This window comes from Oncorhynchus tshawytscha, linkage group LG20 (genome assembly GCF_018296145.1).
Source record: "Oncorhynchus tshawytscha isolate Ot180627B linkage group LG20, Otsh_v2.0, whole genome shotgun sequence".
Taxonomy (NCBI): domain Eukaryota; kingdom Metazoa; phylum Chordata; class Actinopteri; order Salmoniformes; family Salmonidae; genus Oncorhynchus; species Oncorhynchus tshawytscha.
In genome coordinates, this window is record NC_056448.1 from 3,120,394 (window position 1) to 3,145,663 (window position 25,270).

General features: G+C 43.6%; 1 protein-coding gene across 4 annotated transcripts; it reads right to left on the reverse strand.

Moving 5' to 3' along the window:
• Nucleotides 1-6,584: 6,584 nt before the first annotated feature.
• Nucleotides 6,585-24,937, reverse strand: LOC112219680 (proline-serine-threonine phosphatase-interacting protein 2). 4 transcript variants are annotated; one of them, XR_002948778.2, is made up of 16 exons: nt 24,775-24,933; nt 23,761-23,861; nt 15,209-15,283; nt 14,342-14,376; nt 14,100-14,206; nt 13,766-13,828; nt 10,552-10,650; nt 9,531-9,576; nt 9,321-9,400; nt 8,352-8,450; nt 8,074-8,170; nt 7,800-7,884; nt 7,625-7,656; nt 7,391-7,459; nt 7,137-7,281; nt 6,585-6,851 (listed from the first exon to the last, which is right to left on the reverse strand). XR_002948778.2 is itself a non-coding variant. In XM_024381157.1 (15 exons), exons 1-14 carry the CDS (start codon nt 24,805-24,807, stop codon nt 7,398-7,400), a joined length of 1,014 nt encoding a protein of 337 aa, XP_024236925.1. In that variant the 5' UTR covers nt 24,808-24,937; the 3' UTR covers nt 6,960-7,281; nt 7,391-7,397. The 4 variants fall into 4 exon arrangements, 2 of the variants coding, with proteins under 2 accessions (XP_024236925.1, XP_024236926.1); XR_002948779.2 differs by lacking the exon at nt 6,585-6,851 and having other exon boundaries at nt 6,960-7,281; nt 7,620-7,656; XM_024381157.1 differs by lacking the exon at nt 6,585-6,851 and having other exon boundaries at nt 6,960-7,281; nt 24,775-24,937.
• Between the last annotated feature and the right edge of the window lie 333 nt (nt 24,938-25,270).

Here is a 25,270-nt window from a genome sequence, read left to right on the forward strand (position 1 = left end):
CTCGACCCGCTCCACTACAGCCCCTTCGATATGTGTCCTCCACGATGTGCATTAATACCACTAGAGAGCAATGTTACCTCCAGACTATTCACTTGTCTATGCAACCTTAATCTGACATGTGTTAGTTTGTCTCCACAAGATCTGTTAGCAATCACCAACCAGAAACTAGCCTGCTTCACACAAGGTACAGTGTGCCAGTACAGACCGCAAGATTACCATAGACCACAACAGGAAACAACTACGTGGTACACAGACGTTTGTTAAATAAATGAGTGACTGTCACAAAAAAATTTTTTATTGATCCACAACAAATATTTGCACCTGTATTGTTCTATATTCATGTACGAATCAACAAACAAAATTAGCCCTCTTGTATTGAAAAGTTGCAATATGCTTTGGACAGTCTGGTGCCATGTCTGGTGTCATGTCTGGTGTCATGTCTGGTGTCATGTCTGGTGTCATGTCTGGTGTCATGTCTGGTGTCATGTCTGGTGTCATGTCTGGTGTCATGTCTGGCGTCATGTCTGGCGTCATGTCTGGCGTCATGTCTGGCGTCATGTCTGGCGTCATGTCTGGTGTCATGTCTGGCGTCATGTCTGGCGTCATGTCTGGTGTCATGTCTGGTGTCATGTCTGGTGTCATGTCTGGCGCCATGTCTGGCGTCATGTCTGGCGTCATGTCTGGTGTCATGTCTGGTGCCATGTCTCTTGCCATGTCTGGTGTCATGTCTGGTGTCATGTCTGGTGTCATGTCTGGTGTCATGTCTGGTGTCATGTCTGGTGTCATGTCTGGTGTCATGTCTGGTGTCATGTCTGGCGTCATGTCTGGCGTCATGTCTGGCGTCATGTCTGGCGTCATGTCTGGCGTCATGTCTGGCGTCATGTCTGGCGTCATGTCTGGTGTCATGTCTGGTGTCATGTCTGGTGTCATGTCTGGTGTCATGTCTGGCGCCATGTCTGGCGTCATGTCTGGCGTCATGTCTGGTGTCATGTCTGGTGCCATGTCTCTTGCCATGTCTGGTGTCATGTCTGGTGTCATGTCTGGTGTCATGTCTGGTGTCATGTCTGGTGTCATGTCTGGTTCCATGTCTGGTGTCATGTCTGGTGTCATGTCTGGTGTCATGTCTGGTGTCATGTCTGGTGTCATGTCTGGTGTCATGTCTGGTGTCATGTCTGGTGTCATGTCTGGTGTCATGTCTGGTGTCATGTCTGGTGCCATGTCTGGTGTCATGTCTGGTGTCATGTCTGGTGTCATGTCTGGTGTCATGTCTGGTGCCATGTCTGGTGTCATGTCTGGTGTCAAAGCTCTTCTTCGTCCACCCCGATGTTGGAACCAGCTTCCCCCTGAAGCTAGGAGAGCAGTGTCCCAGCCCATCTACTGAAAACATCTGAAACCCTAAGTCTTCAAAGAGTTTCTTAAATAATCCCACAGCACCAACTCCTCCCCAACCCCCTCTTCCCCCATCCCAACAAAATCCCTATGTCACTTGATACATTCACTTCAATCATTGTATATGAAGGGGAGGAGACAGGTTAAAGAAGGATTTGTAAGCCTTGAGACAATTGAGATATGGATTGTGTATATGTGCATTCAGGGAGTGAATCGGTAAGACAAAAGATTTGAGTTCCTTTGAACAGGGTATGGTAGTTGGTGCTGGGTTTTTCACGCTCAACAGTTTCCCATGTGTATCAAGAATGGTCCACCGCCCAAAGGACATCCAGCCAACTTGACACAACTGTGGAAAGCATTGCAGTCAACGTGGGCCAGAATCCCTGTGGAACGCTTTCAACACCAAGAAGAGTAGCTGCTGCATGTGAACTTTAAAAAGAAAGTTAGCAAAAATAGATAAGATCTTGCAACCATGGAAAGTTAAATGCCTGATTAATTCTTTAGTCATATTCCAGTTTACCTATTTACTTCTGGCCCTGCCTACACCGAACAATTTGTTTTTTAAATGATATGATCAAAACATATTTAACTTCGTTTGGAACGGCAAGCCAGACAACATTTTACTTGCTTATTTATATCATGAATAGGAGTTTGGGGGGATACAAAAGTTACACCCAAACTGGTTCTCCAGTAGATTAATAAGAATATCTTACCTCTTCCTCAAAAATTGACATTTTCCCTGTATACAAGATTACAGCCTCTCACTTTCAGTTAATTGAAAATGGAGCACATTGACCTTGAGCTGCCGAGGAGAGCCCCAGATGACAACGTGGGCTACACATTCAGTCTCTACTGAGGACATCTGTAAGACATTCAAACATGTTAACCCTCGCAAGGCTGCCGGCCCAGATAACATGTCTAGCAGGGCCCTCAGATAATGTGCAGGCCAGCTAGCTTTTGTATTCTCTGACATTTTCAATCTCTCCCTAGCTGAGGCCTCTATCACCCACCTGCTATCATCCCTATGCTCAAAAAAGGGAAAGTAACTGAACTGAATGACTACCGACCAGTAGCACTCATTTTCATCATCATGAAGTGCTTCGACAGGCTGGTCAAAGACCATATCACCTCCTCCCTCCCTCCCACCTCCTCTCCAACTCGCCTACCGCCCTGACAGATCCACGGACGACCCAATCGCCATTGCACTGCACACTGCAGTTACCCACTTGGACAAAAGGAATGCCTTGGTGAGGATTATGTTCATTAACTACAGCTCATCCTTCAATACCATAGTGTCCTATTAGCTCATTACAAAGCTCACGGCCCTGGGTCTGAACTCCTCCCTATGCAATTGGGTCAAATCAAATCAAATCAAATCAAATCAAATTTTATTTGTCACATACACATGGTTAGCAGATGTTAATGCGAGTGTAGCGAAATGCTTGTGCTTCTAGTTCCGACAATGCAGTAATAACGAGCAAGTAATCTAACTAACAATTCCAAAAAAAAACTACTGTCTTATACACAGTGTAAGGGGATAAAGAATATGTACATAAGGATATATGAATGAGTGATGGTACAGAGCAGCATAGGCAAGATACAGTAGATGATATCGAGTACAGTATATACATATGAGATAAGTATGTAAACCAAGTGGCATAGTTAAAGTGGCTGGTGATACATGTATTACATAAGGATGCAGTCGATGATATAGAGTACAGTATCAACGTATGCATATGAGATGAACAATGTAGGGTAAGTAACATTATATAAGGTAGCATTGTTTAAAGTGGCTAGTGATATATTTACATAATTTCCCATCAATTCCCATGATTAAAGTGGCTGGAGTAGAGTCAGTGACATTGACAGTGTGTTGGCAGTAGCCACTCAATGTTAGTGGTGGCTGTTTAACAGTCTGATGGCCTTGAGATAGAAGCTGTTTTTCAGTCTCTCGGTCCCAGCTTTGATGCACCTGTACTGACCTCGCCTTCTGGATGACAGCGGGGTGAACAGGCAGTGGCTCGGGTGGTTGATGTCCTTGATGATCTTTATGGCCTTCCTGTAGCATCGGGTGGTGTAGGTGTCCTGGAGGGCAGGTAGTTTGCCCCGGTGATGCGTTGTGCAGACCTCACTACCCTCTGGAGAGCCTTACGGTTGAGGGCGGTGCAGTTGCCATACCAGGCGGTGATACAGCCCGCCAGGATGCTCTCGATTGTGCATCTGTAGAAGTTTGTGAGTGCTTTTGGTGACAAGCCGAATTTCTTCAGCCTCCTGAGGTTGAAGAGGCGCTGCTGCGCCTTCCTCACGATGCTGTCTGTGTGAGTGGACCAATTCAGTTTGTCTGTGATGTGTATGCCGAGGAACTTAAAACTTGCTACCCTCTCCACTACTGTTCCATCGATGTGGATGGGGGTGTTCCCTCTGCTGTTTCCTGAAGTCCACAATCATCTCCTTAGTTTTGTTGACGTTGAGTGTGAGGTTATTTTCCTGACACCACACTCCGAGGGCCCTCACCTCCTCCCTGTAGGCCGTCTCGTCGTTGTTGGTAATCAAGCCTACCACTGTTGTGTCGTCCGCAAACTTGATGATTGAGTTGGAGGCGTGCATGGCCACGCAGTCGTGGGTGAACAGGGAGTACAGGAGGGGGCTCAGAACGCACCCTTGTGGGGCCCCAGTGTTGAGGATCAGCGGGGAGGAGATGTTGTTGCCTACCCTCACCACCTGGGGGCGGCCCGTCAGGAAGTCCAGTACCCAGTTGCACAGGGCGGGGTCGAGACCCAGGGTCTCGAGCTTGATGACGAGCTTGGAGGGTACTATGGTGTTGAATGCCGAGCTGTAGTCGATGAACAGCATTCTCACATAGGTATTCCTCTTGTCCAGATGGGTCCTGGCTTCCTGACTGGCCGCTCCCAAGTGGTGGAGGTAGGCAACATTACCTCCTCGACACTGATCCTCAACACGTGGGCCCCACAAGGGTGCGTCCTCAGTCCCCTTCTGTATTCTCTGTTTACCCAAGACTGCGTGCCCTCACACAGTTCCAACTCCATCATCAAGTTCGCTGACAACACCAACAATGACGAGACAGCCTACAGGGAGGTAGGCACTCTGACGGCATGGTGCCAGGTAAACAACATCTCCCTCAACATGAGCAAATAAAAAAGCTGATTGTGGACTTCAGGACAAAACAGGCTGAACACTCCCTCATCCTCCTCAATGGGGCCGCCGAAGAGACGGTCAATGACTTCAAATTCCTAGGCGTACCCATCTCAGAAGCTGAAGTGGTCTAGCGTAGAAAGCACGACTTGCGATTCTTCAACCTCAGGATACTGAAGAAATTTGTCCTGTCCCCCCCAACCACCACAAGCGATGCCCTGTTCTCCCCGCTTCAATCACAGACACAGCCAGGACAGGAGCACCATGGCAATAACTGAAAGACTGGCCAATAGTTTCTACCCTCAGACCATCAGGCTGCTGAATAGCCACCACTAGACAGCTGCCTGCTCCCCCTCCCCCTGCTACTCCCCCTATGGACATTCCCACACCCTCAATGCTCACTTACCTAACCTCTCTTACCTAACCTCACTTACCTAACCTCACTTACCTAACCTCACTTACCTAACCTCACTTACCTAACCTCAATTACCTAACCTCCCTTACCTAACCTCCCTTACCTAACCTCACTTACCTAACCTCACTTACCTAACCTCACTTACCTAACCTAACCTCACTTACCTAACCTCACTTACCTAACCTCACTTACCTAACCTCATTTACCTAATTTCACTTACCTAACCTCACTTACCTAACCTCACTTACCTAACCTCACTTACCTAACCTCACTTACCTAACCTCACTTACCTAACCTCACTTACCTAACCTCATTTACCTAATTTCACTTACCTAACCTCACTTACCTAACCTCACTTACCTAACCTCACTTACCTAACCTCACTTACCTAACCTCACTTACCTAACCTCACTTACCTAACCTCACTTACCTAACCTCGCTTACCTAACCTCCCTTACCTAACCTCCCTTACCTAACCTCACTTACCTAACCTCACTTACCTAACCTCACTTACCTAACCTCCCTTACCTAACCTCACTTATCTAACCTCACTTACCTAACCTCACTTACCTAACCTCCCTTACCTAACCTCCCTTACCTAACCTCCCTTACCTAACCTCACTTACCTAACCTCACTTACCTAACCTCCCTTACCTAACCTCATTTACCTAATTTCACTTACCTAACCTCACTTACCTAACCTCACTTACCTAACCTCCCTTACCTAACCTCCCTTACCTAACCTCACTTACCTAACCTCACTTACCTAACCTCACTTACCTAACCTCCCTTACCTAACCTCCCTTACCTAACCTCACTTACCTAACCTAACCTCACTTACCTAACCTAACCTCCCTTACCTAACCTCCCTTACCTAACCTCCCTTACCTAACCTCACTTACCTAACCTCACTTACCTAACCTCCCTTACCTAACCTCATTTACCTAACCTCACTTACCTAACCTCACTTACCTAACCTCACTTACCTAACCTCCTTACCTAACCTCCCTTACCTAACCTCCCTTACCTAACCTCCCTCACCTAACCTCACTTACCTAACCTCCCTTACCTAACCTCCCTTACCTAACCTCACTTACCTAACCTCACTTACCTAACCTCCCTTACCTAACCCCCTTACCTAACCTCCCTTACCTAACCTCACTTACCTAACCTCACTTACCTAACCTCACTTACCTAACCTCACTTACCTAACCTCACTTACCTAACCTCCCTTACCTAACCTCCCTTACCTAACCTCCCTTACCTAACCTCACTTACCTAACCTCCCTTACCTAACCTCCCTTACCTAACCTCACTTACCTAACCTCACTTACCTAACCTCACTTACCTAACCTCCCTTACCTAACCTCCCTTACCTAACCTCCCTTACCTAACCTCACTTACCTAACCTCCCTTACCTAACCTCCCTTACCTAACCTCACTTACCTAACCTCACTTACCTAACCTCACTTACCTAACCTCACTTACCTAACCTCCCTTACCTAACCTCACTTACCTAACCTCACTTACCTAACCTCACTTACCTAACCTCACTTACCTAACCTCACTTACCTAACCTCACTTACCTAACCTAACCTCACTTACCTAACCTCACTTACCTAACTTTGTTAAAATATTAATCTTTAACTTACAATTTGTAGATACTATGCGATTAGAAAGGTTCAGAATTGATGTGAAACATCACAGCACAGTTGAAAAATATACGGCACATGGAAAACATAAGAGGGCAATTTAAGGAAATAGGTGAGATGGACTGAGAGTAGCTGAGGGGTGGGTTTAAAAGCTCATGTTTAGCTGACTAAAAACACAATACATAATGTACAGCGTTTGGGTACCTTCTATCTGAATGTGATGTATGTCAACTATGCAACTCCTGTAAAGAAAAGAAAGAGAGATGTGTCATGTATGAAAGATGTTATTTTGGTCCTCCGAATAGGGGAGGTGGTGGATGGGCCAATAATAAATCAATAATAAGAATAAATAGTTGTAGTGATTACTTTTATTTTTGTTTAACAATATTTCCTGGTTTAGACTGTACAAAAACTACATATATTACCAATAGACATATATTGTATATGAGCTATGACACTTAACCTTACTGTTTATAACAGAGCTATAAAACCACAATGATGACATAATCAAAACATGCTGTACTAACGTCAGCGTTGGTGGTGTTTCTGAATTAGTTTGTCAAGGTGTCACTGTTGAATGCACAAAGCACAAAGTCCACTCTTTACAGCCATCACTGAAGGGATCCACACTCAGCATTCCACCAGGCAGTCGATATCAATACCCATAGACAACTGGAAACGAATAGTGTAAAAAAAAACATGGTTTTAGGTGGGCTCAAACTTATTGTGATGACAATGGTCATTTGACTGAAGCTGTAATACTGAAGAACACACGACTTACCCGTGTGCTAGTATTGTATAACACTGTAGGTTCGATCTGGGTCTAATGCAGATGAGTTGATCAAATCACCTACAGCAGAGGAAGTCAAAACACAAATAAATAAACAAACAGACAGTGGCAGGTCATTCAATGGAAAGCAAAGAACAGTTTATTCATATTTTCAATGATGGATTACATCTGACAATGTTGTCATAAAGTGGAAATATCTCAGTCGTTTATTAACATATACCTCACCTCCGGAGTTGGTTGGATTAGGCAATGGTCTCCTGATGTTCACAAAACAGACAAAACAGAATCATATTTTTTTTGGTAAGGGGAAAATCATCATCTGTTGTGCGTGTTGTTCCCCTTTCAATATATTATTGGTTTGCCCCCCCCCCCAAACATTTATTGATAAAATCACACTCACCTGGTGATAGATGGAGCCATGTGGGTGACTGATGGTGCTATGGGGACCCTCTGACTGCTGTAGAAGTTATCATACAGAATAGGAGCTGAGATGTGAGGACAGAGCAGGTCAGGGGGTGAGTAGTGAGTACAACTACATAAAAGTATCAAGGATGACACACACAAAAAAAGTCTGATTTTCATTGTAGCCCTTAAGATGACCTATAATGTACTGTAATGTCCCTGTTGTTTTCTTTGGATGACAAAGCGGACCCGTGAAGAGTGAGGAACTGTACCTGGTGGTTTATCCCCAGTCCGTCTGAGGTTCACAAAGTGTTCAATGTCCTCCTGTATGTCGCAATGTTCAAGAGACTTCCTCACTTCCTCATATAGCTGAACACATAGACAAACAAGTTAGAAACAAGCAATATGGAAGGTCCCTTACAGCCACAATCCTTCACGCTATTCTTTGCGTATCATTTACAACAACCAAAAATGAACATTGACCACCAGTAAGAAACTACTGCACCTTGATGAGTCCCTAGGAAATAAAGCATTTGAATTGTGACTTTACCTCATCGCTGGTGACACACTGCTGGGAGAGCTGGTTGAGATGAGTCCACACCATGTTCCTTAGAGTGTTGATCCTCTCAACTTCCTGCTTCTCAAATCCCTGGATGTAACAGAGCACTAAATGGTATATGGTGCCTTCAAAAAGTATTCATTTTTGTTGTTTTGTTGTTAAAGCTTGAACTCAAGATGGATTAAATATCTATTTTTTCCTCACCAATCTACACACAATACCCCTAACGACAAAGTGTAGACATGTTTTTACATGTGTTTACAAATGTCAGCAAATTTAGTGAAAATAAAATACATAAAAAACGCGCTTACATCAGTATTTACAATCCTGAGACAATACTTGGTAGAAGCACCTTTGGCAGTGATTACAGCAGGGTGAGTCCCTAAGAGCTTTCCACACCTGGAGTGTTCGACATTTGCCCAACAAGTGAATTGCATTGCCACATTTTTATTTTTCAGTATTCCTTTAGTGCCCTGTTATAAAGAGGATACTTGTTTTGGAAACGTTTTTTTCTGTACAGCAGGGTTTCCTAAACTCGGTCGTCGGGACTCCAAGGGGTTGTACGTTTTGATTTTTGCCCTAGCACTATACAGCTGATTCAAATAATCAACTAATCATTAAGCGTTGATCATTTGAATCAGCTGTGTAGAGTTAGGGCAAAAAACCCAAAATGTGCACCCCTTGGGTTCCCGAGGACCGAGGTTAGGAAACACTGCTGTACAGGCTTCCTTCTTTTCCCTCAGTCAATTAGGTTAGTATTGTGGAGTAACTACAATGTTGTTGATCCATCCTCTGTTTTTTTCTATCACAGTCAATAAACTCTGTAACGGTTGCCATTGGCCTCATGGCGAAATCCCTGAGCGGTTTCCTTCTTGTCCGGCACAGTACAAATAATGTACAAGTAATACAGTATTCAACTAACAAACCAACAAAAATACTCTGATGCTTTCTGGCCCTTACCTCGCATGCTTTGACATGCTCCTTCTGCCAGTCCTCCCTGATTTTTTCCAGCACAGTCACATTCTGCATGTATAGCCTGTCTGGGATTCCAATCAGAGAACATACATCTTTGGAGACCATACTATCAGCACATAACCTAGATGATGATTTGTGGTTTCCCCTGTTTATGGTGGACAAGAGTCAAAAGGGATAATAGGTTGTCATTCTTACCAGCTACCTCTGCATTCATTTTTGCTTGATTTGTTCTTGCAAATAGCTGAAAGATGACAAAGAAAAACACTGAGGACATATTCGGTACTTTATGTAACCCTTCCTTGTGTTCAGGTCGTTACTTTAGTTATTTTTTTTGTTTTAAGTATACAGTAAAAGTGTGTCGTCATATTGGAACATGTCCACTTCATAAACGGTGTACAAGCTAGATAGCCGTGTTCTTCCTGTGGTCAGTGTAGAACTAATTCTTGCAGTCTAATTCCTGTGGTCAAAATAGGCCAGCTGTTTCCTTAGCTCAACAGATTCTCATGGCTCACTCAGCTCATTTAGTGTCGCCAGCATTTTTGTTTCTTTTTAAAGCCCCCAAGCAGTCTTTTTAATGACATGTTTAAATCATCACTGTATGTCTAATAAATCACTGTGTGTGTTTATTTCACGAAAATAAACACAAAATATGCTTTTTTTTAATCATTTATTTCCCTGAGCCTCCGTTTGCCATTGAAATGCTCAGTCTGATTGTGTGGGCGTGTTGATACAAATGTGAACACAGTATATTGACATACACAGCCCTGTTTGGAGGACTCTAGACTAGAGCACGGTCTAGAATGCCCTTCAAGCCAATGAGTATTCAACAATGCATTGGTGTAAATGCAAATGAAAGATGACTGCTCATTGGTCAGAATAATCCGATCAGATTGGGATGACATGCTGTGGGACAAAAATACCATCCCACTTGAACAGGCTGAAATTTCAAATGTTTTTTCTTTTCTTTCAAAAAGCACTAAAAGAGCATTATCATTATTTTCACAAATTCAGAGTGTTTCGACCCCATTGTGTTGAAATATTGTTTAAAAAAAACAGGAAAACCACAATTTTGACTGCACTGTCATGTTCATGTTTTTTAATTTATTTTTATACAGTGAATAAGTTATGGAGATGGGGGAGATAGATGAGAAGGACATAGAATGGAAATTGGTGCAGTCAGGGTTTGAAACTTTGAAACTTTTTCTCTGAAGCTTACCTTTTCCTGCTGCTTGGCGTTACTGGTGCTTGCATTTCGGTTCATGTTCTGTTCTGCTTCCTCTTTGTCTCGACACTTTTGCTCATATGTCTTCTTTGACTTTGGTTAACGACATGGAATAACAGGGGAAGTGGGGTTACACGTGTGAAAACGCTTTGCTATTCTTCACTGAATGACTGACAACAGGAAAGTCTCTAAAACACTGTCATTTGTTTAAAGTCAACTACCACAGTGTTGGTTCTGTCAATTGCTGCTACCATATGACAACAAAATAACTGAGGTCTGGTATGATGGTGTGAAAGAGCTTGAGTGCTGAAGTCTCACAAACCATAGAACCCATTTAACAACCTGTGTTCATACCGCAGCAATACCCCCCACCACCAAGCAGAGAACAGGATAACATGACAGCGCATTATAAAGCACAAGGCCCCCCCGCAGCAGCACTGGCCAGCTCGCGGTCTAGGACGGATGGGAGAAACTGTCCAGTTACATCAACAGCGATATGAACCACAGGTAAAGTATCCAGCCAAGACACAGACCAAGGGTGATAGAAACAGCACAGTTCCAGCAGAGATATGCACCACAGCGATACTATGCAACCCCAAACCGTGCCCGTATGAGAAGGTGCTTCCATCAGAGCAGATCAGAGGAGTACTGTCAGCACTGCTACAGATGTAGGAGCAGCGACCACTTCCTGGCAGGCTGTCGGTTTAGAAGAAACAAGGCCAACCAAAGAGGTTCCTTTAAAACGAAGACAGGTTGCCCCTGTGGAACAGGGAGTAATCAGTCACACAGACACGTCCCAACACTGTACAACCTGTGGCATGAGAGAAAAGGGCCATGCACTGCAACAGTGCCCATCCTGTAAGAAAACACTCTACTGTTCGAGAGAACAGCAAAATGAACTCTGGGCTGAACACTGGAAATACTGCACACAGAGACGAATGGTGAAAGACTACGTGCATGACCTGATAGCACAGGGTTGGGTGAAGAAGTCCAACTCTCCTTACTCTTCCCCAGTCGTATGTGTAAGGGAAAAGGACGGTAGCTTACAACTGTGCATAGACTACAGGGAGCTGAACAGGAAGACTCACCCTGACCGCCAGCCAATACCCAGAGTACAGGATATCATGGACAGCCTTGGAGGACATTCCTGATTTTCACTCTTGGATCAGGGAAAAGCATATCACCAAGGGTTCATTGCAAAGGAAAGCAAGCCCATGACAGCCTTTGTGAGCCCCTGGGGACTGTATGAGTGGGTTCGGATTCCGCTTGGACTCATGAATGCACCCGCAGCCTTCCAGCGCTGTATGGAGGAATGTTTGGATGGCTTGACAGATGAGATCTGTATCCTGTATCTGGACGACAACCTCGTCTTCAGCAAGACCTTTGAGAACCATATCGACATCCTTAGAAAAGTACTACAGAGGCTAAGAGTTTATGGGATAAAGCTGAAGCCCAGAAAGTGTGAGATATTCACAGCGGAGGGATCGCTCTTTAGGGAGAATAGTGTCTGCCCGAGGGAAGCAAAATCGATCCAGCTGATACTGCAGCAGTCAGAGCTCTGAAGGACAAAACATCAAGTACACGAGAAGAGCTCAGAGGAACCATGGGGCTGCTGAGCTACTATAGGCAATGCATCAAAGACTTCTCACGCATTGCTAGCCCCCTCTACAACCTGCTCACAATGTCTCCTGAAGAAGTTACAGTTACACACAACAAAGCAAAGAGATGGCAGACAAAGGGGGAAACAAGAGGATTGCCCTCTCACAAATCAATGACGTGGACTGATACGCATCAACAGATAATGGAGCGGCTGATAGACCGCTTAGTACAGCCTCCTGTGCTCGGTTTCCCAGACTTCTCAAAGCCGTTTATCATTCACACAGACGCATCAGACAAAGGTTTAGGAGCTGTGTTGTATCAGAAACAAGACAGAAAAAAACTGCGTATGATAGCCTATGCATCTCGGACCTTGACTGCAACTGAGAAAAACTACCATTTCCACTCAGGAAAATGTGAGTTTCTAGCCCTGTACTGGTCAATCACAGTAAAGTTCCGCTATTACTTGTACTGTGCACTGACCTTCACAGCCTACAGTGACAACAATCCCCTTACCTACGTCTTGTCGACCGCCAAGCTGGAACGCAACCGAGTGCGGATGGGTTGCAGAACTCGCCAATTTCGATTTCACTATCAGATATCGTCCAGGCAAAGAGAACATTGACGCTGATCGTTTGTCCAGAATGCCAAATAGACATCGAAACACTGATGACAGAATGTTCAGAGGAGTTGAAATCGATGCACAACAAGACTCAAACATATCCTGGTCAATGGCAGTCTCCGCTGTGAATGCAGCAACAACAGAAACCAGATCCATCATGCCTTTCTCAAAAGCAGAGATGGCGACAGGCACAAAGAGAAGGTGAGAGCATCGGCCCAGTGATGGAACACAAACTGTCAAGTTCAAAACCAAAAGGGCAAGAACTGGGAACATTCAACACGAAAAGCAGATGTCTTCTTCAAGAGTGAGACAAGCTCAACTTGGAAGAGCGTAGTATCCTCCATCGCAAGACACTATGGGGTATCGTGTGTAGGCCAGTGACAAAACAAATCTCTGTTTAATCCATTTTAAATTCAGACTGTAACACAACAACATGTGGAACAAGTCGAGGGGTGTGAATACTTTCTGAAGGCACTGTATGTAATAATAAAATGTACCAACTTTTTTATTTTAGCCCTTTTTTCTCCCCAATTTTGTGGTATCCAATTGTTTTAGTAGCTACTATCTTGTCTCATCGCTACAACTCCTGTACGGGCTCGGGAGAGACGAAGGTTGAAAGTCATGCGTCCTCTGATACACTCCCGGTCGCGGCCAGTTACGACAGAGCCTGGGCGCGAACCCAGAGTCTCTGGTGGCACAGCTGGCGCTGCAGTACAGCGCCCTTAACCACTGCGCCACCCGGGAGGCCAAAATGTACTACCTTATAATAACTTCCCCTTCATTCGAGGTGCCTCAGTACATATAATGTAACTTCCTATTTATTTGAGAGGTTCCCCCCCTTATTCACTTCTCATGGCTGTTGAGGAAGGATGACTTATATTACAATAGTCTGTTTCACATTTTGGTAACTGAAACTAGACATGACTTTAGATGACAGAGGGATGATAACTGGTGGCTTGACTAATAATATAGGAAAGTTCTCCAGCTTACCTCCATGGTTTTCTTGAACTGAGTGGCCCTCTGTTTGTGTAGGGCATCCATCTGTTGTTCAACCTGCGAAGAAGAAGTGTCAAAGATATTATATTGTACCTAAGACGATAGAGATGATAAATCCCTGATTTGCAATTACAGAGCGCATTGTCACATCCATGCAGGACGATTTGATGTAAGCAGTTATAAGTGGTTGATCACTATAAACGCATTCACTACTAAGCAGAGTGCACTGTATTAGCAATGCATTATTAGGTCTATAAGTAACTAAAGATGTTTTAAATTTCCTACATGTATTTCAGGGGTTTAAGTAGTTGATAGAATGCAATGGTACCTTTTTCCTTGCCTCTTTCTGTCTCTCCCTGAAGTCCTCAAGTTTTTTTGCCTCATCCCTCATTGTTTGTGCCAGTTGTAGGTGTGACAAACTCACATGTTCAGTCTCTATGTTGTAAAAGAGGGTTTGAGTGAATGAGTAAATTATGTGGATGACACAACACACATCACATGGAAATACCAACTCATAGCACAGTCATCATCATATATCATCAGGCACATTGTTGTGACTGCAACACTTACGCAGTTTGAACACATCCAACGATCTCTTCAGTGTGCTAAACAAACACACAAACGATGTAAAATGATGAAATGGAATTTATGCAAAACAACCTGACCTCACATAACAAAGAATAATTAAGAATGAAGAGAATGAGCTGTTTGATTAATTACCCCCCCCCCACCTTACCGGAAAAGGCCTTAACCACAAAACCATTTGAAGCATGTGACCAAGCTGAAACAGGATGGACTCTCAAACCGCTGACAGAATCCTTCTCGACAGAAAAAGGCCCCAACAGTAATTCAATCGTGTAACACAAATGCACTAATAACGCTCATGCGTGTAGTGCTGCGTGGTCAATGAGCCGTTGAAGCGTGCAAACCATCATACAACGCGCAAAACAAAATGGGTTTGGTCAACTTCAGACAGTGCTATCAATGGGCAGATCCACAGCCTTCTAGTGTGCCATCTGAAGGCTGCATGCCAGGCAATATCAACAACCCAAATATAACAACAACAAAACAAAAAAAGTTTTTGTGTCGTCATTATCGGGTATTGTCTATAGACTAACGAGGAAAAAAACTATTTCATCCATTTTTAGAATAAGGCTTTAATGTGGAAAAAGGCGTTTGAAAACCTTTCTGAATTCACTGCAAGTTTGCATTTACTTGTCTTGTTTGAGATAGATTGGCACCAGGGTAATAAGAAGGCTATTTAACATGTTGTGTGATGGCTTTTAAGGGCTTTCAACAAAGCCCATTACAAGGGCATCTCTGCCTTCAATAGCAGGCCTTTCAAATGATTTCTGTATACATTTTCACAGTGTCTGACTGATGGCAAGCAATATCGACTACAGCATGGATAACATCGGCAACAACAGACGGACTTACTTCATCTCATTGCACCCACACACCTTCTTGGAGAGACCCAGTAGCTCTTTGGCATACTTCTCCTCTATGGATGCTCTGAAAGATGACCAAACACATCTCTTCAGAGGTGCATTCAACAAGGTAAACAGTTCACAAATGTTATCTACAACATGTGCATGAGAGAACATTTGGCTATAGTGTGAAGATTTGCACCACCGAAGGGTCCTAGTGTCCATGAGATAAAGGAAATTCAAATACAGGCAACTTTCACCATAACTGCTTGCACTTTTTTCAAATTTTTTTCTACATATGACTGCAATATATTTGCAAAACCACACTTTCTATCTTTCAATATGATATATATATATATATTTTTTTGTGTCAGTGTAAATGACGGCGGGTCCCCTGCCTCAGCCGGCTCCTCGGGCTTTCATGCCTCAGCCGGGTCGCCAGGCTCCGCTGCCTCAGCCGGTCTGGCAGGTTCCTGCGCCCCAGCCGGCTCAACTATACTCCCTCTCCGGCCTCTAGGTCGTCAGGCTGCTGATTATCCTGTACACCTGTCAACATCGTCAAGCGCACCAGCGTGACACTCACCTAGACTCCATCACCTCTTTGATTATCTTCCCTATATCTGTCCCTCCCCTTGGTTCTTTCCTCAGGTGTTATTGACTCTGTTTCATGTGTTGCCAGCGTGACACTCACCTAGACTCCATCACCTCTTTGATTATCTTCCCTATATCTGTCACAACCCTTTGGTTCTTTCCTCGGGTGTTATTGACTCTGTTTCATGTGTTGTTTGTGTTTTGTGTTAATTGTTTTGTTTGTTTATTTATTAAAACACTCACTCACTGTACTTGCTTCCCGACTCTCAGCGCACTCGTTACAGAGACAATAAAATCAAACATAGAAAGTATTCATAATATGAACTTTGGTGAACTATGCTCCCCCTTCAAATCGTGTGGTGTATTACACAGTAACTAGGTGCTATCTGGAACCTTAAAGGGTTCTTTGGCTATCCCCATAGGAGAACCCCTTGAAGAACCCTTTGTGGTTGCAGGTAGAACCCTTCTCTACGGAGGGTTCCATCTGGAACCCCAAATAGTTCTACTTGGAACCACTTCGTCTCGGGCCTAACAACACCCGTGCCATTATATCCTCCAAACGCCGGCTTCTCGGGCATCATCCCTTAAATGACTTCCTTATCTTACTTCTGTGTCGTGGAACGAATCCTCAATGCCCTTTGAAAAGGTCAGCTCACAACATCACATTGCTGATATTCGGTGAAAATAACCAGACAACAACAAGAACGACATGGCAGCAGAGCCTGTGGGCGCTGTCACCTATAACAGAACCATAGAATCATAGTCTCTTTTCCAGACCATATTCTCTGTAGTACACCGTTAACAAAATAGAGAGACTCAAAAACACAATTTAAAAATATATTTTAAAAAACATGAAAAGTAGTGCACCTATGCTGATATCTGGTGTTCGGAGGGTGTTTGAACGTAGACCCAAGTGTTATGATACACTGATTGTATTTAAAGCGGAAGTAGTGGTTCTTTAATCTGAGTAATTGTGCTGTAAGTGAGTGTTGAAAAAACACTTGTTGTTGTTTCAGTGCATGTAAAAGGCAGCCAGCATCAACACATAAAAAGTATGTTTTGGCAGACTGTCTCGCATCCAATCTGATGGTTGGAAATTGCAAATGGTTTATAGCATAAATATTGATTGATGATGATTTTCAGTCAATATTTGATTGATGAGGATGTTCAGTCAATATTTGATTGATGAGGATGTTCAGTCAATATTTGATTGATGAGGATGTTCAGTCAATATTTGAATCAAGAGTTTAAAGAAGACACTGGGAATTGAATACATATTCTAGGATAGACCGTGGCACTAATTATGGGCTACATTTGCCAGGACCCATTATAAGATGATGATAAATATTGCTACAATCTAAATGTTTAGGGCAATCTAAGTTATAGCAGAGGTACCATGAGGTAATGTGCAAAATGGTCCTTCATCACTGGTATTCATGTGAGGTGGATGTGAACCCGGGTCCTGCTTGTCAAAACACTGCCTTAATGCTCTCAGCCAATCTTCAGGACTAAACGGTTGTGCTGAACCACCCTTGTTATACTGAGCACATGTGGCCCGATTCAGACTTGAGATAAGTAGACCTAGCATGGACTCAATAAAACATGGATTCAAGTAATGTTAAATCAACTTATCTCAAGTCTGAATAGGGCCTCAGGAGATTTTTGGGGAGGCGAAATTCCATGGTTATTATGGAGTGAAAGTTGGAAAGGCAGAAGAAGGAATTGAACCTCGTTGTGAAGGACCTCGGCGTTACTCTGGACCCTGATCTCTCTTTTGAAGAACATATCAAGACCATTTCAAGGACAGCTTTTTTTCATCTACGTAACATTGCAAAAATCTGAAACTTTCTGTCCAAAAATGATGCAGAAAAATTAATCCATGCTTTTGTCACTTCTAGGTTAGACTACTGCAATGCTCTACTTTCCGGCTACCCGGATAAAGCACTAAATAAACTTCAGTTGGTGCTAAATACGGCTGCTAGAATCCTGACTAGAACCAAAAAATTTGATCATATTACTCCAGTGCTAGCCTCTCTACACTGGCTTCCTGTCAAAGCAAGGGCTGATTTCAAGGTTTTACTACTAACCTACAAAGCATTACATGGGCTTGCTCCTACCTATCTCTCTGATTTGGTCCTGCCGTACATACCTACACGTATGCTACGGTCACAAGAAGCAGGCCTCCTAATTGTCCCTAGAATTTCTAAGCAAACAGCTGGAGGCAGGGCTTTCTCCTACAGAGCTCCATTTTTATGGAACGGTCTGCCTACCCATGTCAGAGACGCAAACTCGGTCTCAACCTTTAAGTCCTTACTGAAGACATCTCTTCAGTGGGTCATATGATTGAGTGTAGTCTGGCCCAGGAGTGGGGAGGTGAACGGAAAGGCTCTGGAGCAACGAACCGCCCTTGCTGTCTCTGCCTGGCCGGTTCCCCTCTTCCCACTGGGATTCTCTGCCTCTAACCCTATTACAGGGGCTGAGTCACTGGCTTACTGGAGCTCTCTCATGCCGTCCCTGGAAGGGGTGCGTCACCTGAGTGGGTTGATTAGAGTGGTGTGGGGGCTGTGCTTTGGCAAAGTGGGTGGGGTTATATCCTTCCTGTTTGGCCCTGTCTGGGGGTGTCCTCGGATGGGGCCACAGTGTCTCCTGACCCCTCCTGTCTCAGCCTCCAGTATTTATGCTGCAGTAGTTAATGTGTCGGGGGGCTAGGGTCAGTTTGTTATATCTGGAGTACCTCACCTGTCCTATTCGGTGTCCTGTGTGAATCTAAGTGTGCGTTCTCTAATTCTCTCTTTCTCTCTCTCTCTCTCTCTCTCGGAGGACCTGAGCCCTAGGACCATGCCCCAGGACTACCTGACATGATGACTCCTTGCTGTCCCCAGTCCACCTGGCCGTGCTGCTGCTCCAGTTTCAACTGTTCTGCCTTATTATTATTCGACCATGCTGGTCATTTATGAACATTTGAACATCTTGGCCATGTTCTGTTATAATCTCCACCCGGCACAGCCAGAAGAGGACTGGCCACCCCACATATGCTCTCTCTAATTCTCTCTCTCTCTCGGAGGACCTGAGCCCTAGGACCATGCCCCAGGACTACCTGACATGATGACTCCTTGCTGTCCCCAGTCCACCTGACCGTGCTGCTGCTCCAGTTTCAACTGTTCTGCCTTATTGTTATACGACCATGCTGGTCATTTATGGACATTTGAACATCTTGGCCATGTTCTGTTATAATCTCCACCCGGCACAGCCAGAAGAGGACTGGCCATCCCACATAGCCTGGTTCCTCTCTAGGTTTCTTCCTAGGTTTTGGCCTTTCTAGGGAGTTTTTCCTAGCCACTGTGCTTCTACACCTGCATTGCTTGCTGTTTGGGGTTTTAGGCTGGGTTTCTGTACAGCACTTTGAGATATCAGCTGATGTACAAAGGGCTATATAAATAAATTTGATTTGATTTGATTTGAACCCCCGAACCTCCAATTTCTTTGGAATTTTACCCACTCAACCACACAGTCACGTACCGTATGATGAATTTGGGCCCCCTATTTAAAGGCAAAGGTTTAGATTAAAGGCAAAATGTGAACATCAAACTGTCACAACCATGATCTGTTTCACCTGTCGTGTGCTTGTCTTCAACCCCCCACCGGGTGTCGCCCATTTCCCCTTGTGCTTTCTGTTTGTCTGTTGCCAGTTCGTCTTGTCTCGTCCAGCCTACAAGCGTGTTTTTTCACGTACTGTTCTCTCTAGTCCCTGTTTTCTAGTTCTTCCGGTTTTGATCATTCTGCCTGCCCTGAGCCTGCCTGCCGTTCTGTACCTTACTGACTCTGCCCTGGATTACTGACCTCAGCCTGACCTCAGCCTGCCTGCTGTTCTGTACCTTACTGACTCTGCCCTGGATTACTGACCTCAGCCTGCCCTGAGCCTGCCTGCTGTTCTGTACCTTACTGACTCTGCCCTGGATTACTGACCTCAGCCTGCCCTGAGCCTGCCTGCTGTTCTGTACCTTACTGACTCTGCCCTGGATTACTGACCTCAGCCTGACCTCAGCCTGCCTGCTGTTCTGTACCTTACTGACTCTGCCCTGGTTTACTGACCTCAGCCTGCCCTGAGCCTGCCTGCTGTTCTGTACCTTACTGACTCTGCCCTGGATTACTGACCTCAGCCTGACCTCAGCCTGCCTGCTGTTCTGTACCTTACTGACTCTGCCCTGGTTTACTGACCTCAGCCTGCCCTGAGCCTGCCTGCTGTTCTGTACCTTACTGACTCTGCCCTGGTTTACTGACCTCAGCCTGCCCTGAGCCTGCCTGCTGTTCTGTACCTTACTGACTCTGCCCTGGTTTACTGACCTCAGCCTGACCTCAGCCTGCCTGCTGTTCTGTACCTTACTGACTCTGCCCTGGATTACTGACCTCAGCCTGACCTCAGCCTGCCCTTGACCTGTAGTTTGCCCCCTGTTTTGTTATTAAACATCTGTGATTCGAACTCTCTGCATCTGGGTCTTATCCTGAGTCCTGATACAAACATTGTGCTGCGGTACTGTTCGGAAATCCCCCAAGTCTGAGGCATGGAGGTGGAGAGGGGGCATTCGTGGAAGGTGTGCCCTCCAGCAAACTCTATGGTCGAGTAAAAAAACTGCCACGTTTGTTGGTCCTTCACGAACTCAGGTGAAAGCACACCAGACGCTCAGATTAAACTCTCCAAAACAATCCAAGGAAGTATGTGCCAATGAAAATGTGAGTACAAAATGTTTTCACGTTAAGGAAGGAAACATAAAAGGAATTCACTCAATGAGAACATGGATTTTGTGTAGAATATCAGCCACTAATGCTTAATAGTCAAAGTCGAACAGCAATTTTGATGAGTTTTCATGATGCCACATGTCATTGTTTGCAGTTTTGCACCTTTCGTGCACTTGTTTTAAATTACGGCAGGCTTTTCAGTTAATACTGCTGGCTTGTTTGCCTGGTAACTTTACGAGCTTTATGTAATATTAGATGTATGACCCACATCTTATACGCTACAGTAAATAGCCACTGCAAATGTAGCCTGCTCTAGCATTGGCCTACCCCATTCATGGATGCTAACTGCTTTAGCGCCTATTGACGATCCTTACCAAAGCCAGCGAAGACAAGACTCACAAACTCATGCCAACTGAATTGTCAGCTGTCAATCATATCATCATCTTAACTCTACTGTCATTCAATCCACTGAACATAAAGACTCAGGTCTGAGACATTAAGGTAATGGATGACTTGAGCCCTGGCCTGAAGTTTTGCACAAGGTTTGTTTAAGTGCTAATGCTCACATAAGCAGTCCTTGCATGTCTTTTCCCCCCATTGATATACAATATAATTCTACATTTCTGTTACTTTTGAAGAATATTAATATGATAAATAGCTTAGAGATCTTTGAACTTTCTTTATGAATATAAAAATATGAAAGACCTGTTCAAGTTGTCATTTGATCATTTGCAAAGAAAAAGAACGCATTTGAAGCTTCAGAATCATGTGAATGAATTATCGTTCTGGACAAACGTATTCATTTGTTCTTTCACAAAACAATCTTGTGTCCTATGTTAAAGCGTAATGTGCATTTGAAATTTTGGGATTACTGTAGAGTTTGTCAACATGCCATATAAGAGCAGTGAATATACACTAAGAAAAGGGATACCCATGTACAGCATCTGGAAACTATTTCTGCACTAGACAGTAGGCTTAGGCGGTATATCGTATATACCGTATACTGAGGTATTTGGAAATAGCCATTGGGTTGTTTTTCAATACTGTTGAAACTATTTATTTGAAGTTTTTCAATACATTTGTATATTTGAAAGTTTTTACCGGAGAAAAGTAGGCTAGCTACACCGAGAAAACTATTGGAGAAAAGTAGCTACACATCAGTCAGAGTTAGGGTGACCACATGTCCCGGATTGTGCGGGACAGTCCTGCATGTGGTTCCTTTGTCCCGCAACCAAACAATTATGTGCCACATTTGATCAACAAATGACAATACCACTAATCTAAATGAGATAGATTTGTTCTGTATTTCATTCAGACTTCCTACTAATTTGATGAGAATTTACATTCCAACCTCTCTTTTGTGGTCACTTTGCGCTTATGACATGATATTACATCATGAGGATGTGGTGCTGGTGACAAATACTTCTCCAATCATTGATGAGATCTGATATTTACATAGGCCAGTGTTTTATAGTCAACAAATCACATTTGTCAAATCCTTTTAGGCTAAATTCCAGCTAAACTTGGAGAGGACAGTTAACTACCGGTACTTACAAAAAGTGTGCGTCTAACGAAAAGCTACAAAAGTAAGTAAATAGCCGTATTAGACTGAAGAATAAGATAATTTCGTCAAACTCTCAATGCTCATTCAACATATTTGCTGCTACTATACTCAAGCCCGTTTTAAAAGTCTCCCTAACTAAGACCAACCAGAAATGTTTCCTTGGCCACATATTCCCAGATGGTCATAAAACAGCCACAGTCTCTCATTTCTGGATCACAACATTTTGTGGGAGGCTTGCTTGTTGCAGCGGGAGGGAGATTTTTGTGTGTGTGAAAAACATATTCAGGTGTAGGCTACACTATACTGCAAAAGTCCCACTAAATTATCCCGTTGTCCTGCATTAGGGTATTTTAAATGTGGTCACCCTAGTCAGAGCGCTGTCTGCTGACAGAAAGCCCGTTTGTGAATTCTCATCTGAGTGGAAAGTGCAACTGAAGAACAAAATTAGTCTGATGCCGAGCAGAAATGACAAGAAGCATTCTAGATCTTTGTTTATAAAACGCAGCAAGATATTTCTTATGAGTAACAAAAAACAATCCTGCGTGAAATATGCAGAATTCTGCATTAACGCGACCCCTAATTTATAGTGTTCGCTTTCTTCCTTGTTTGAGAAGTCAAAGCCCTTTGGGTGAGTTATCTGTACAGCAGCCACTGCTCGACTTCCTTGCGTTGTTTCTCCTCTCCGTTCTGTCTGCCTGTCTGTCTGTCTGTCTGCCTGTCTGCACCGAGCAGAGTACAGTGTGAACACATGCTGCTTCAGAGTCAGTACTGTTCTTCCTTCAGACAAGCATGTGTCAAAAGTTTGTTCGTTTGCACAATGTCTCTCGTTCACATTCACTTGTAAATGTGCAAACTCACCAAAAAATACCTCACCTATATATTGATAACTTTAAGAGTTGGATTGACTATCTTTGCAATTTAATTATTTTCGTTTGTGCTTGTTAGCATATTTAGCTATCAGCCTCCAAAGAAAATCGCCATTACTTGTGCTAATTTTGTTAGCATTCTGGTACTAGACACTCAATGAGCTTTTTTGCATTTTTGACTCCACTTACTAAGCCAGTAATACAGTGGGTTAACTGCCTGTTCAGGGGCAGAACGACAGATTTGTACCTTGTAGGCTCGGGGGTTTGAACTCGCAACCTTCCAGTTACTAGTCCAACGCTCTATAACCACTAGGCTACCCTGCCGACTCCACTTACTAAGCCAGTAATACTCTAAATCCCAGTATGAGCGAAGGACTGTATAACGTTATGAATATCTGGATACCGCACAACCCTACTAGACAGGATTTGAAACACCACAACAGTGTTTTAGAAGATTTAGAGAGAGGAAACGACACCAAAAGAGAAGTAATCTAATTCTTCACCACATAGGACTCGAAATGCCATAATTTCAAACTTTTCCGGGTTAGTGCTCCCAGGCTATGGCAAGGTGTTGCACAACTCTTGATTATGTGGTGCTACAACACGTCATATTCCATAACCCCTCAGGATGAATGTTTCCCTCACAACCATATGTTTCAATAGCAGCAAAGTTAAGATTTTCTTTAAGGTGGTGCCAGTTCAGTTGGGCACTAGTTAGTGTTGCAAAGCACTTCATTTTTAACAGTGTAATCTGAGGATTCAATGCATGGTTTCTATTGGATGATACCTTACATGGCTTCTCACCTGGCTTTCATGAAGTCTTCTATCTCCTTGCATGTCTTCTTGCCATCGTTGAGGTGCTGGATGATACTGTCATAACCCCCAGTGCCGGTGAAATCCCTGTTCTGGCCATTTTGGGAACGAGGAAAAGCAATACGTAATCACGGCACACCATGGAGTGCCTCTCACACCCTCCCAGTAGTGGTCATTCGAACCCCTATACACCTCACTGCATTGCCATTAACAGTCTATCAAAAAGGAAACAACTCCATTCCAAACATTCAGAGAGAAGACCCCCAAGTGCTCCAACCAAAATGATCCATAATGTAAAAGATTCCCGCTACATACAGCACACGATACATTAAACAATGGAAACAATAAAGAAAACAGTAATGAAGCAATAGAGGTCTTTTGTGAGCATGAATAAATGTGTGTTTTTTTGTGTGCTAAACTGCAGTTGAAGTTACCTGTAATGTATGTCTGCATGAGAGAATGGCATAATCATTTTATCCACATGTGATTTGAGAGGTACAGTAGGCCTACAGATGTAGAATGAATTCAATTTGAGCCAGTTCACTACAGCAGGAAAATAATTCTGCAGCAACAGCAAATGTGAATTATTATGTGGATTGCAATTAATGGACGTTTTTGTCAGTTTACAGTTTACGTATGGTAAAATCAAATGAGATGAAATGACCAACTACAGAAGACTTTTTAAACCTCAAATACATTACAAGTTTTACATTTCCTGCATTGATATAGCCTACACTGTATGGGGTATACTCCTAAACCCTGCCATTCTGATTTGCATCTAGACATTACAAGGTTTTCAAAATGACCAGAACCAAATCCATGCGGTATGTAATATTCTAAAAAAGTCAAATTACTTAACAAATAGACATAGCTAGACCTGTTCTATTATTGTGTAGGCTTATGTTGTGTTTACACCCTTATAAATGAAAGAACACATTTGCATAACTTGAAAATCATATTTAGATCTCTAAAAACAAATAGCTCTGCAATCACATTTGTACTCACCCAAAAGCAATCCTTAAAGTGAAGTTCTCTCATTGTAGACAAGAATAACGGCAGTAGAACTCTTCAAATTCTGCAGCTTGCTACCGTGTGAGTGACTGACGAACTTCTCAATGGAGGGTACGTTCACGACTACACTCATACCGCAACGGAGCACTAAACTCCTTCTCTGGGTCCTAACGACCGAGGAGAGACTCCCACCGACCTACGAGCAAGATAGATTCTGTTGGATTTGGTGCCACTTGGTGGTCACAAGCAGATGAGCAGGAGAAGGAAGGACCTCTGAGTCTGCCAATTCATATATTATATTGCCTCTTGGTTCCTCTTTTATCTGTATTCATACCATTCTCTTGTAAATATGCTTTTAATAGATATGATGAAGTTGGGATATATCTGGAGAACAGTTAAACATCCTCATTTACAAGCTGACAGACAGAAGTGATACAAACTACTGTAATAATAGCACCATAGCAGCACCCACTCATAGCACGCACTCCAG